At 35.6% G+C, this 14,776-nt stretch overlaps 1 protein-coding gene across 2 annotated transcripts in view; it reads right to left on the bottom strand.

Moving 5' to 3' along the window:
* The window catches only part of LOC149550635 (MACPF domain-containing protein CAD1-like), a 48,214-nt gene that overhangs the window by 14,321 nt on the left and 19,117 nt on the right, over positions 1 to 14,776 (bottom strand). Inside the window, exons 2-5 of one of the 2 annotated variants that reach the window (XM_089793619.1) lie at positions 3,353 to 3,591; positions 3,003 to 3,198; positions 2,785 to 2,865; positions 2,475 to 2,664 (exon numbers count right to left, since the gene is read on the bottom strand). In XM_089793619.1, the coding sequence (XP_089649745.1) occupies positions 2,475 to 2,664; positions 2,785 to 2,865; positions 3,003 to 3,198; positions 3,353 to 3,591 (706 nt within the window). The remainder of the gene's footprint in view (positions 1 to 2,474; positions 2,665 to 2,784; positions 2,866 to 3,002; positions 3,199 to 3,352; positions 3,592 to 14,776) is intronic. The other variant, XM_089793620.1, reaches the window with a different exon arrangement.

The following is a 14,776-nucleotide window of genomic DNA, read 5'->3' as shown; positions in this document are numbered from 1 at the left end:
ATAAACAGATGAAGAAAATTATTGAAATCAAAGAGAAAGAATAGTACATAGACTGACAAAATTGTCAAATAGCAAGGTGCTAATTATGAAATGATACTTCAATATATTATATAACATTAACATACCAAATATAGTTGAACAATGAATAGAGAAAATTGAAATGCGATTCACAAACCATAAATATTTAATAAGTTCAAACTTGAAACTTGAAACTTTATAACCATTACTAATGAACATTTAACAAATTAACTTAGTTCAAGATGCAAAATTCAAAATTCATTGTTCAAATATGATTCTATGAATATCATGTATCATAAAGATGCTCATGATGACAATGAGCCAAATAGCATGAAACAATGAAATAATAATAATGTGTCATAGCCATATCAAAGTGAGTACAATCAACAAAATGACAAAATGTCAATAATGAGAATGGAATCATCTCAAGTGCTCTCTAATCATCCCCTATACCGAAGTCCTCATCACTGGAACTACTAGACTCCTCGTGGGTAAGATCTTGATCCTCTAAAGGAACACCAACTAGCAAAAACACTTTTTATTTTTACTTTTTTCGTCCATCTTCTCGAAGCACCCTGCGAGCACCCGAGCACCACATCCCACCCGGGTGCTTGACAGGTACGGTAGGGGTGCAGCGGCCGAAAATCTCCAGGCGGGGGTGCGGCTGCATGACACACCCACACTAGGTGCACCAGGGTTTTGACCCGAGTGCGCGCACCCAAGTTACACTGCTTAACAGCAAAAGAAGGCAAGGTCTACTCTTCTATAATCTTCTCGCACCGGATTTCTCTAGGGTAATATCCAATGTTAACCCCAAGTTTCTAGGACAAGGACACCAGGGGACAGGGGACAAGTTTTCAGGACAGCTATATTAAATATAGGGGACATTTAATTTTTTTTGGGAAAATTGCATATATACATTACATTCGTATGAAAATAACTAAGCGTGTCATTTAAACATCAAAGAACATTAAGATACAGAATTTCATTGTTTTAATATTACATAGCCAACTGATTCAATACTCAATATGCATTCACAATTCGGAAGTCATTGTCAATATGCATGTGATATTAAAAAAAATAACATATAAAATACCCAAAGGCTAAAGTGCAGCCATATAGTTTCATTCTCAATATAAAAATCAAATTACAGAAAAACAAAGCACACTGCTGCTCCTAATCAAATCTCTGCACGTCAGTTTGACAATTTTGATTCAGGCATACAACAGATAAAATCCAAAGTAATTGATTCCTACTTTTGCATCACAGAAATATCAGAAAACAAATAGCTATGATACAATTGAAAGGAAAATGAATGGTGTTCCAACTTTCCTGTATGCATATATTTGACAGGAAACCTGTTGATCTCATAGAAACTCGTCCTCAGATTTATATTTCACTTTGTCTAATAATTTATCTTTCCTGTAGCATCCAGCCATTGTTTCTTTATATTTTTCTATCCACTTACGATTATATTGAAATGCTTTCTCAAAAAACATGTCTAGCCTTCAGTTGTCAAAAATTTGAGTCAAATTCTTAAACATCTGATTTTCTTACATGCAGGTGGATAAGATTTTTCAATTGTGAACATAGAAAATCTACATTATTTACCTATTTGTGCAGCTTGAAGTAGCTAGCTATTACTGCAGCTTAAAGGAGCTATTTATTCCTCAAAAATGTTCAACATAGCAGACAACTAGCAACATGAAAAAGAACATCCAAGAAAATATTTGAATTTCTGGCAAAAAATATATTTTAAGTCAAAATTGGAGGAGGCGACCACATAACAATAACAAAAAATGTACATTTTGATGTTCTTTTTGCTGGTCGCCACTCTTTTCCATCGTAGACGGTAGAGGAATGGCCACCCATCACCCATCCTGGAAACGTTCTCGGTACAGGGACACATCCCCGGGTAACGCTGGTAAGATCTCTTGTGTTGAGCAGTGTTTTGTGGGTATTTTAGATTTTGTTTATTTCATTACATCCATGCAAACAAACTGAAATTAATCATGGCATTTATGAAAATCATTCTACCAAAGTTGACTGCTTTCTTGAGTTAACGCTAAGGAAACATAATTCAAAATTAACTAAATTGTTTTCATGGAGATATGATTTATGTTGGTAAACTGACTACACAATATCTATACTAATTATATAAAAGACCACACATTATTCTCTTTTTTTTCTTCTGTTGGTTCCTTGCATGAATTAAAACATTCTTCTATATGATATACTGAATCTGAAACTGCGCTCCTCAATCAAGGTCAATACAACAAGTAAATAGAAACCATAAGGGATAAGAAGTGAATTAAAAATTTAGAACAGCCAATTGTATGATACTGAATCCCATAATTATTAGTATCTTTGCAACTTAGAATGAATGAACTTATATACAATACAGAATAAAACAAAACATCCACTCATCTATTAAATTGAAAATTACCAAAACTCACACTCTAAATAGAGACTGATTGCACGGATAAGATGATCTTTTCCAGGAACTGCATCCACGAGAGAAGTTATGGGAGAAAACTCCATGTCTATGACATCTGGTGATGAGTTTACAGTTGAAGCCCATTCTTTATGACTATGTACAAGCTCGTTACCTCCCCTTCTCCTAAAAATGACTCTCACATCCTGCATCTAGAATATGTTTTTTAAGTTATAATATTTATGTTCCTCATAATAGATGCATGCATCTCTCTCTATCTGCAAAAAACACACATGAACATCTCCTTAAAACAAGAAAAAAATGAAGTTTACTTCTTTCGCAGTGAGATATGAAGTAGTATGAGTAGGATGTGGATGAATCTCCTGGTTATTAAATGGAAATTGATCTGCAATCTACATCCAAAAAAACAGTTTCAGCAAGGCAAAACTCAAATTTTATCAGAAACAAACAAGAAGGCAAACAAAATAGGAGGAGAAATTATAAGAGTATCAAAGAAATCTGCTTGCTACATTAAAATCAAAATACTTACCTTCTCCTTAACAGTTCTTGCACCAAAACTTGGAGAATTTTCTAGATCAGAAAACCTTTGATCTGCAATATTCTTTACATAATCATGCATTTCTCTCTCAGATAATGGTGATGTGTGATGCTGTTTAACATATATTGCATCTCTACCGCCAACTGTTACAGATGTAACAATATGTGTCCCATATGTTTCAATAAAGCTTAACAATTGCAAGGAATAAATAATGATCAGAGGAGCATGCCAGTGGAATATTGTAAAAGAGATAAACTTCATGTCAACTAAAAAGAAGAAGGAAGAATCACAATACCCTGTAACACAATCTGAAAATAATTGCTCTTTCATTAAATAGCTACCTTGCTAAATCTGTGGGCTCCCATGTCAATGGAATAGCGCGCTTGACTTCTTCTCGCAAGACCAAGGGAAATTTAATCAAACAAACTGTATACAATGCAATGGAAACTCCATCCACAGCAAGGCTCTTGGTGGATGATCGATCAGTTTGCCAGGAACCAGAGAAATTGAACATGGCATTGAAGCTCCCAAGAGGAATTTTACCAGACAGAGAGAAGGGTTTGTTGAAATATTCTGCCATCTACAACACACATCAAATAGGTTTAAAAAATTTCGATCGAACTCTTAAGAAAATTACCTTGCAACATAAAATTTTGAATCTTATTATGCTCCAATTCTAAAGGATTTATTTCAACTGATTTGTTCCACCTGCATGGTTTAATATGCTGAAAATTGCAGACTGCTGAGAACCACTTTCATTAAGCTAAAGACTGACTTCTTTCATTAAGATAAACTATGATTGATATCAGTTTCTAAAGTCATCATCCAAACATCTCTACTAGAATGCTACAAGAAAGAATGAATGTGATATAAGAGATTTTTAAAAAGCCAACTCACTAGTAGTCATGACCCTTGCCATCATAGCTACACAATGCACTTTCATTCAGTCAATATGAATATAATTTCACAAACAACACAGTATAAAATATAAATCATAGCAATATCAGGCAGATGCTGCAACAGAGGTATTGGAATTTAAATCTATGAAAGGCATAGCAAATGGTGAGTCCTAAATAGTCTAGAGTCTAATCCGAAAAATAATAATCAAAGTGAAGATCCAGCTTTGCATCCTTACAATGAGTTTAACAACTTTTATATTGTATATGCTACATAATGAATCATATGTTACATACAAAAATATATAATGAATTTCACTTTCACATAATGATGATCTCGTAAGGGTTCCATTTACACTATGTATCCAAGCAGCATTGAGTGAACCCAGGCTATCCCTGACTGTCAAACACTAATGGTTGTTAAAATTGTAATTCAGTCGAATTAGACATATATATGAGATAAATAAATAATGATTTATAAACATTCTAAATATGCAATAATTATGTATATATACACACACTTTACATATTCATTTCATATATATAAATAAATTGCATATTATACATCATTATTGCATACCATATAAAAGTCTGAATTGACCGACTGGACTGGCAGATTAAATACGGTCGACAACTAACAATGGTTGTTATAACTGTTTGGAAGTGACGTGGAAAGTCACGACCCGATGGGTTGTGACTCCACATTGGAGTCACCCCATCGGGTACTCCCCATCACTTATATAAAATCTTCAAACTTGTGTTTAATCAACCACAGCAGAAAACAAAATTTTCACGTCTTCCAAAACGGTCTTTTAATGCAGAACTAAAACAGTGATCTCATCAATATCTCCAAACGTATACTCTTGTCAAGAATACACAATCTTCTACCCCACATATAAGGAGTGACCTCTGACAACTGCAGTCAGATCAATCAGTGAAAATAGGACAGTTAATATCTGACATTTCAGTTAGATCAATTTGGAGATAATAAGACAGTCTTCTTACTTTGTATAAAGGTTAAAGCTATTCAAGATGATCATTAATAATTAGAGTTTCAAAGTTCAAATTTATATATATATATATATATATAAGTCAACAAAAGAGAATTCAAGGACTCATATATAATTTAGTGAAATAAATAAATCTGATCATCGAACATCAACATGGTATTAGAGATGGTCTGAAGAAAAGATCAGATCAGTTTATTGAAGATTATCATATTTTTTACCGAAATCACCACACTAATTCAAAATGGTAAACGTCATAAGACTCAAAGATAGACTTGAAGGTGCTTCAGATTTTGAAGCTTGGAAATTACAAATGATGCTAATTCTGAAAAAGCATGACCTAATAACTATAGTGAATTCTCCTAAATCCGAGAAAGACAATGAAAAGAATCAGTGGGAAAAGGACAACATGAGAGCAATGGAGTTATTGGTGGATGGAGTGAAAAATCATTTACTACCCATTATCACAAAGTTGGACTCTGCATATGATATGCTAAAAGCACTAGAAGACATGTTTGGAATTAACAACACTAGTAGGCTTCTTACTCTAAAGAACCAAATTGCTAATATAAAAATGAATAAAGGAGAACCAATCAACTCATACTTTATGAGGATAATGGAATTAAGAAACCAACTATTAACAATTGGTCACATCTATGATAGCAAGGAATTAGCTATGGTAACATTGAATGGACTCCCTACTTCATGGCAAAATTTTAGACAAGGGTATGTGCTCGTTCCAAACTCCCAAAATTTGATCAGCTACAGGCTGACTGCATTCAAGAAGAGTGTAATCTAATATACAGTCAGCAATGGATCCAAGAATGAAGACATTTAGATTCTCACCACTAAATTAAAGAGAAAAAAGGGCAAGTACTCAAATAGTAAACAGCCACACAAGAGACAAAGAGACTACTCCAAAGTACAATGTTATAGATGCGATAACTATGGGCACACTGCAACAATCTGTCCTGACAGAGTTAAACATCAAGCTTCTTTTGCAGAAGTCGGCAATCCAAACTTGGATTCTAAGAAATCCAAATTCTAAAGAAATATTCATAAAATTAGTGTAATATTGGATTGAAAGGGAGTTCACAATCATTTACCATCCACACCAAGCCTCTTGCATGTGAAGGTGGAACATTGTCAACGTAAACTTGATATGTTGTAATTATTGAGAAGAGTCTCGGAATATTCGATTGTTGTACTAATGAATTACTTATTAATAAAATGTTATTTCATATGGGCACTGTGTACATCATGTACATCACGAAGAAGTGACGACTTCCAAATGATTATCCCTTGTATTTGCAGAAGTTATTGAAAAGAGACGATCTTATAATAACTTAATTTCTATCATCGATAGATTATTTCTTGCATGGTGGATTAAGTTCCTTTAACAGACCATGGCCTTCTATTGTGGTGGACATCTCATGATGTCTAAGCAAATCACAATATATGATAACTTGCATGGTGGATTAAGTTTCTTAAATAGACCGTGGCCTTCTATTGTGGTGGACATCTCATGATGTCTAAGCAGATCACAATATATGATAACTTGCATGGTGGATTAAGTTTCTTAAATAGACCGTGGCCTTCGATTGTGATGGACATCTCATAATGTCTAACCAGATCACGATAGATGATAACTTGCATGATGGATTAAGTTCCTTAAACAGACCATGGCCCTCTATTGTGATAGAACCTCTCATAATGTCTAACCAAATCACAATAGATGATAACTTGCATAGTGGATTAAGTTCCTTAAACAGACCATGGCCTTCTATTGTGGACATATTATGTCTAACCAGATCACAATAGATGATTACTTGAATGGTGGATTAAATTCCTTAAATAGACCATGGCCTTTCTTCATATTACAATGAGGTAATATCCATCTTGTGTTTTATCCTTCTTCATTAAGAGGGAGTGTTAAAGTTGTAATTCAGTCAGATTAGACATATATATGAGATAAATAAATAGTGATTTATATACATTCTCGATATGCAATAATTTCAAATATACACACACACACACTTCGCTATATTCATTTCATATATATAAATAAATTGCATATTATACATCATTATTGCATACCATATAAAAGTCTGAATTGACCGACTAGAATGTGCAGATTAAATACGGTCAACAACTAACAATGGTTGTTATAAGTTTTGGAAGTGATGTGGAAAGTCAAGACCCGATGGGTGGTGACTCCACATTGGAGTCACCCCATCATCAGTGACTCCCCGTCACTTATATAAAATCTTCAAACCTGCATTTAATCAACCACAGCAGAACACAAAATTCTCACATCTTCCAAAGTCATTTTTTAATGCAGAACTAAAATAGTAATCTCATCAATATCTCCAAACATATACTCTGGTCAAGAATACACAGTCTTCTACCCCACAGAATAGAAGTGATCTCTGACACCTGCAGTCAGATCAGTCAGTGAAAATACGACGGTTGATATCTGACAGTTCACTTAGATCGATTGGAGATAGTAAGAGAGTCTTCTTACATTGTATAAAGGTTAAAGCTATTCAAAACAGTCATTGCTAATTACTAATTAGTGTTTCAAAATTCAAATTATATATATAAATATATAAATCAACAAAAGAGAATTCAAGGACTCTCATATATAATTTAGTGAAATAAATAAATCTGATCATCAAACATCAGTGATGGTAATAGGCACATTCAAAACCATTTTTTTTTATAAACAGCAATCTCAAAAGTGCCTAAAAGCATACTAAACTAGCTAAACTCAAAAATGTTTATATTAAGCGACACTGTAAAGTGGAAGTAGTACCACCACTAGCACTAGCACCTTATGATTTGGACATTTTTTATGAAGAGCGATATTTAATTTGTTCATACGATTCTTGAGACTGAATATGATCAGTAACTATTTTTCTATTTTAAACACATTGCAAACACCAATGCAATATTGCTGGCCCCTTTGATATCTAAAATTATCAATATCAACCATAACTAGTATTTTGCTTTACAGTTCTACTTTTTGTTTTTATGCATAAAAAGTTGATATTATTTTTGTTTCTTATATATATAACTTTTTGCTATTTTTGTGCAGCTGCACAAGGTACCATAAAAATCATCAAATTGCTGTATTCATACCCTACTGTATCTGTAGCTGTACCAACACCGGTACCCTGCCAATATAAATTCAGAGATATATAGTAGCACAGGAAGCTTGAGTAGATTACCTGTAAGTTGTCAGCTAGCACTAAGACAAAGTTAAGGAAAAAACACTGAATCCCCCCTTAGCAGAGGACATGAATATAGAAATCCAAATCATTTCATGATGCAAAAAGAAGTCAGTTCAGGTTAATAACTACCAAGTTATATTGCAACCAATGATAACAAAGCACAATTCTATTTGACAACAAATCGCAGCCAATAACTGTCTCAAAGTTATTCTGTCATACCTGTTGGCTCTCAAAACTGCAGCTCCAATCCTCTAAAAGGGCACCGCACTACCATAGCAATGCGAAAAGGATTACACCAGTAAAGTTGCAGGATTCATCAACAAGGACTGGACACCTAAGAGTCCAAAATATAAGGGAGGCAACTCCTTTGTCTTTTGTAGGTTCTGCTGAACTTTCAATGGTAATCCTTAAAGGTTATAGAATGGGACATTTAGAGATAAATGCAAAACTGTATTAAGGCTCTTAGAAAATCTCCAGAGTGATAGTGCACCAACACTACACTAGCTGCAAGCACGAGATCTTATTGACCCCTGCTATAGCAGCTTGAAGGATTAACAACATATGCATCAAAGATGTAGAATATGTTGTATCACCTAAGATGAGTCCCCTTGCTGTTTCATACTGCCTTTACAAACTGAGCCACATATGTATAATCATCTATTTTGTTTATCAAAAAATCATCTGTTTTGTTTATCAAAAATTGAATCCCTTTGCTTTAGCATAAGTTACTACAATGGATTATAAATGTGGGCAGAAAGCCCATATGCATAGCCCTCTACATGTATGGTTCGAGTGTAAGCTTGCTTAAGATCTATAAAGCTGAGTTATGCCCATAGACAGAGCAGATCAAATATTTATACTTAGTTCCTCACTATTTCGACCCAGAATTCTTTTGTCCTCCCAATTATTTATCTAACATTATTTATGCAGAGTTTCATTTTTTTGAAAGGGTAACATTCGAGCAGATCTCTTCAACAAACGAACAGGAAAACACATGGAAATAAATGCCAAAAAGCACACAAACTGAAATAAAAGATTTTCTGAAGATAATTTTTTGCTATTAAAATACAGAAACAATAAACTGTATCTGACCAAATACAAGCCATAGGAAAATAAGCTGGATGGAATAAATAATATCATAGTTCAAAATATCGCAGATATACCTGCGATAAGTGTAGTCATCGTGATACTTTCTACATCCTGATAAACTACATCAATTAATCGCAGAAAACTTATTGCAGTTAAGTTGGAATTTATGGCCAATAAAACATGTAAATATTGAAGATACTTCGGTTATCTATCATGGAATCAGGTATACTATCGCCTGCAGGCCTGCTATAGGCAGTGGTGGCCCAGAAATGGGGAAGATGCATTTTTATATTGGAAAAACAGATTTGAAGAGGAGAGGAAGAAAAAGGAGAAAGAAGGTTCCATCAGGATTGGAAAAACAGATTTGAAGTTACCAAGAACTTTCCAACTTATCTCCTATATTTCTCATCTATTTTTTGCCCTTGGCTAGAAGTTGCCGATGACAATATTTTGAACTATGCATAATATTATCAGATAGCAGAAAATGAAGATTAACCTAAACCCACAATCTTGCTGAAGTACAGTGATTCACAGTGCCTATCAAATATATACCAAATAATGCTCCCTTACAAGCACATGTCCAGTTCTTCCACACAGTCAGCAAGCAATCCACTTCTCTGTATGAATAATAGCTACGAACAACAGGGTGATGTTTCACATCTGTGTAAGAAATAATGGTGGCTAGAGTGCTTTTTCTTCCTATTAAGAGTCCAAGTCGAAATATGCTTACCATAACCTAAATATATATAGAGAGGAGACATTTCTTAAGAGGTACCATAGGATACATATAATAATCGTCATGGACCTGTGCAAATACATTTCATGCCACAAATATCAACCACCAGAAAAATTCCTCAGGGGCAGTAGTAAAAGGTGAGAAGCCAGACCAAAGGTTGATGGTCATACAAAATACAACACCCCCACATACGCTCCCAGCTGTGGCTAGATATCTGCCCTTTCGACTTGGTGTTTTTGCTTAGAAATGGCCACAATTTGTAGTCAAGTTGGCATCCATGAAAGCAGCAGGTACAACTAACAATTTGCCAATATATTCAGGAAACTCTAAAAAATTGCCTCTTATTAGAGACTTCACAAATTTTGTACTGAGATGTTGAAGCTCCAGAAAGAAATCTGTGTGATCTATCCAACAGCCAACAAGGGTAGAATCTTACACTACGGAAGCTAGCACCCTTAGAGTTTTTGTCCTCAGGTTTCGGGCTCCAACAAGTTCTCCAAAATCAACAAGAGAAACTAGTCCAAGCATATCTAACCTGAGCCCCATCATGCTGTTTTGAAACAATCTGGGAAGCTTCTAGAAACACTTGCAAATTTTCTGCACTTTGCAATATTTAATTTTGCCTAGGGGAATAAAGTGACTTTATTAAATTCTTCCTTAATAAACCACTTAAGTCGCTTTATCAAATTATTAAATTAATTAAATAATATTTACCCATAAAATAAATTTTGCCAGATAATTTTAAATAGCTAAATCAATGAATTTCCTTTTCCCAACTTTAGCCTAGCGGAATTAAATACGCTAGTTAGTCTCACTGGACTATTCTGTAGAAAGGAGCATTACAAATACTGCGATAAAATATGCTTCTTGAATGGTTTCAGTGGTGGCGGATGACAAGCTGCAATAGAGTGGTCCCTCTGTCAATAGGGAAATTAAGTCAAGTCCCAAACCTTACATAAAAGCATGCGTGTGAGAAACAACATAGAAACTAGAAATGCATTCATAATAGATATGCTAGGTTCTATGACTAAAAATAGATTATATTATCAAGATTCAAAAGCGTGCAAAACAAAATCTATTAAAAGAATTTGTGAATGAACAATGTGAACCCATATATTGAATTAGAAAGAGTAGCATCAAATGCATTTTGATACAGTTTTACATGTCCTAAGTTACCATTATAACATCAGACCAGTAAGTGTGGCCTCAAGGACAAGGAAGGCACATAGGTACCATGAATACACCCAATATTCATAGAGACACTTGTGCTGTGAAGAAATTTCTGCTATCTAGCAACTACCTTGATGTTTAACACCTTAACATGAAGAAACTGAGATTGAACAGCTACAACTGATGCCCTAGAACAGCATTGGCCAATGATAAACACCTCTGCAGAAGAGCAGTGCCCAAAGAAAAGCCACCAACACCCCCCCCCAATGTTTTGTTCTAAAGTTGCCTTATTAAGTCCCGTAGTATGCTTCAAGTAGTCTTGTCATGTGCTTCAGGTAGTATGCCTCAGTGCTTCGGGTAGCCAGTGCTTCAAATAGTTCTCCCTCAATGCTTCGGGTGGCCAATGCTTCAAGTAGTTCTCCCTCAGTTCTTTAGGTCAATGCTTCAGGTAGTTCTCCCTCAGTGCTTCGGGTGGTCAGTGCTTCAGGTAGTTCTCCCTCAGTGCTTTGGGTGCCCAGTGCTTCAAGTCCATACGGTATTACCTTGATAGTCATAAGGTGTAGAGTGGAGGATACAAAGTGAAGATCAAGTTGTGAAGCAGATGGCGTACGGATTGTAGGAAAATGACTAGTAATGCAACTAGAACTTAAAGAGCCAAAACACGAATGGAGATAGAACATATATAATCTTCAAATAATATTTGCCACAAGATGGTGCTCCGATTTGCCAAATCTGAGCGAAGTATTACGGGTGACAGAATAGGGTGAGGGTTGAATCTCACCGAAATCGGAAAGCCAAGTAGGGAAGATCTTTCACTTCTGAAATGGCGAACAACAAAGAATCCCAACTGGAATTCGCAGTACAAAGAAATATGATCCAAATCGCATTCCTACGACTACTTATAAGCCGTGCTTAAATACTTGTCGGGGAAAACCTTTCTGAGGGTGTACAAAGATAGCTGACGGCAACACTTACCAACGGAAACTAAAATAAGAATAGGTTCGGGATATACCAAATCAATCGGAACCACAAATACAAATATTAATTTGGGCCTCATGTTAATTAATTAAAGGTCCTTTTATTATATTATTTAAATTTTGGGACCAGTTAATTAATTAATTTGATTAAATTATTACATTAAAATTGGAGACATTACAAATCCTCACCGGCCAAAGATTGCTTGTCCTCAAGCAATATGCAAACTCCAAGATCCCAAACCATGCGCAAATGCAAATTGCTATATCTGCTGAAAACTCCATGCTTCTTCAAGATCACAAAACATTGCTATATCCAAAACCACCAGGATCCCAAGGGCACCAATCATTAAACACATTGATGTTCAAATCCATAATCTTCATGTAATCATCGATCTCCTCAAGAACTTCACAACACATATAGATCCTATTATTTTTATGTGGAAGCACTTCACATGGAAAAATTGCAGTCATGCATGACTTAGGCACCACTGAAGGGTAAACTCCATATTCAACCAATTGTGGTTGCTCCTGCAAGGAATCGTCCATAGCATCTCCAAGAAGTTGAACAACCATCGATAGAACCTTCCCATTTGGAGGGCCACTGACAAAACCCAAATTTTCATCAAGATGATCATTAGGTGTTGGTTTGACAATATTTGTGCCAATATCTTCCTCCAAAACCATTTCCTTCATCTTCGATTCAGGTACCAAATGTGGACTTCTGTCTTTGTGGTAAATAATTTCGCCAACCACCTTGTATGTGTTATCCTATACTTGGCCATCCAATAGTTGGCACGCAAAAGTATTCTTGGAGTATTCAACTAACAGATGTGCCCTCCAATCGGATGGAAACCATATGGCATCATTGGGTGCCATAGTGTGATCCGAGACTAAACTCTTAATTCTCCCAACACACTGGCAAAATCACCAGCTCTGATACCACTGTAATGTTTTGTTCTAGAGTTGCCTTATGAAGTCCCATAGTATGCTTCAAGTAGTCTTGTCATGTGCTTCAGGTAGTCTGGTTGTGTGCTCCAGGTAGTATCCCTCAATGCTTCGGTGGCCAGTGCTTCAAATAGTTCTCCCTAAGTGCTTCGGGTGGCCAGTGCTTCATGTAGTTCTCCTTCAATGCTTCGGGTGACCAATGCTTCAAGTCAATGCTTCAGGTAGTTCTCCCTTAGTGCTTTAGGTCAGTGCTTCAGGTAGTTCTCCCTAAGTGCTTCGGGTGGCCAGTGCTTTAGGTCTGTACGCTATTACCTTGATAGTCGTACGGTAGAGTGTATGGCCGTATGATGTATGGTCGTATGGTGTAGAGTGGAGGGTACGAAATGAAGATCAATTTGTGAAGCAGATGGTGTACAGATTGTAGGAAAATGACTAGTAATGCAACTAAAACTTAAAGAGCCAAAACACAAATGGAGATAGAACATATATAATCTTCAAATAATATTTGTGACAAGATGGTGCTCCGATTTGCCAGATGCGAGCAAAGTATTACAAGCGACGAAATAGGGTGAGGGTTGAATCCCACCGAAACCGGAAAGCCAATTAGGGAAGATCTTTCACTTCTGAAATGGCGAACAACAGAGAATCCCAACTGGAATTCGCAGTACAAAGAAATATAATCCAAATCACATACCTACTACTACCTACAAGCCATGCTTAAATACCCATTGGGAAAAACCTTTCCGAGGGTGTACAAAGATGCCAGTGGCTATACAGCCACGAAAATGCACTTCCTTTACATTGCTTTTTCTAACTTTTCAAAAAATAAACAAAGTCCTCTCCTTCGTATGGAAGTGCATTTTCGTGGCTGTATAGACGTTGCCTACAAAGATAGCCAACGGCAACACTTACCAACGGAAACTAAAATAAAAATAGGTCCAAGATATACTAAATCAATCAGAACCACTAATACAAATATTAACTTGGGCTTCATATTAATTAATTAAAGTAACTAATTAAAGGTCATTTTATTATATTATTTAAATTCTGGGACCAGTTAATTAATTAATTAATTTAATTATTACATTAAAATTGGGGACATTACAACCCCTACTCCCCCCAAATATAGAGAGCTACTACAGCTCAGAATTAAGCCTTGTGGGTGCATTCACAAATGACACAAAATACCATATCAACATTTACACAATTTCACAGTTAACATTCACTCTCGGGTAGAACATTCGCACTTGCCTAAGAAGGAATCGACGGTGTCTCTATTTCAAGGTACACAGGAGCATGGAAAATATTCTTACAGATGCAAGCAACAGCTTCACCACCACTCGCATGGAACACGTCTATTCATTGTACAAATCCACCCTAAGCAATGCCCAGCCACCTACATAATAAATAAACTAACCAGCCAAGTAAGGCCACCTATTTAGGTCAAAGTCCTTTGTATGGTCTGTGCACACAGCTCAATGGTATCTGCACAATCCTTCACAGCCCCACAAAATACTAGTATAAATATCTTGAATAAATCTATCTAAAAGAGCCAAGGGACATCAACCTCATATCATTTTATTTGCTGAAGAGTAGTTTAAGTTTACTGTTGCATAATACTTTATCTTATCTTATCCATGGTGTTTTGGTGCGATGTCCCCATTTTCAAATATAGTTTAATGGTAAATAATAATACCAAAATGCAATTTTGT

The sequence above is a fragment of the Cupressus sempervirens genome, chromosome 7 (genome assembly GCF_028749045.1).
Source record: "Cupressus sempervirens isolate cs-2001-9-10 chromosome 7, ASM2874904v1, whole genome shotgun sequence".
In the NCBI taxonomy this organism is placed as follows: Eukaryota; Viridiplantae; Streptophyta; class Pinopsida; order Cupressales; family Cupressaceae; genus Cupressus; species Cupressus sempervirens.
This window is presented reverse-complemented; position numbering and strand designations above follow the sequence as displayed.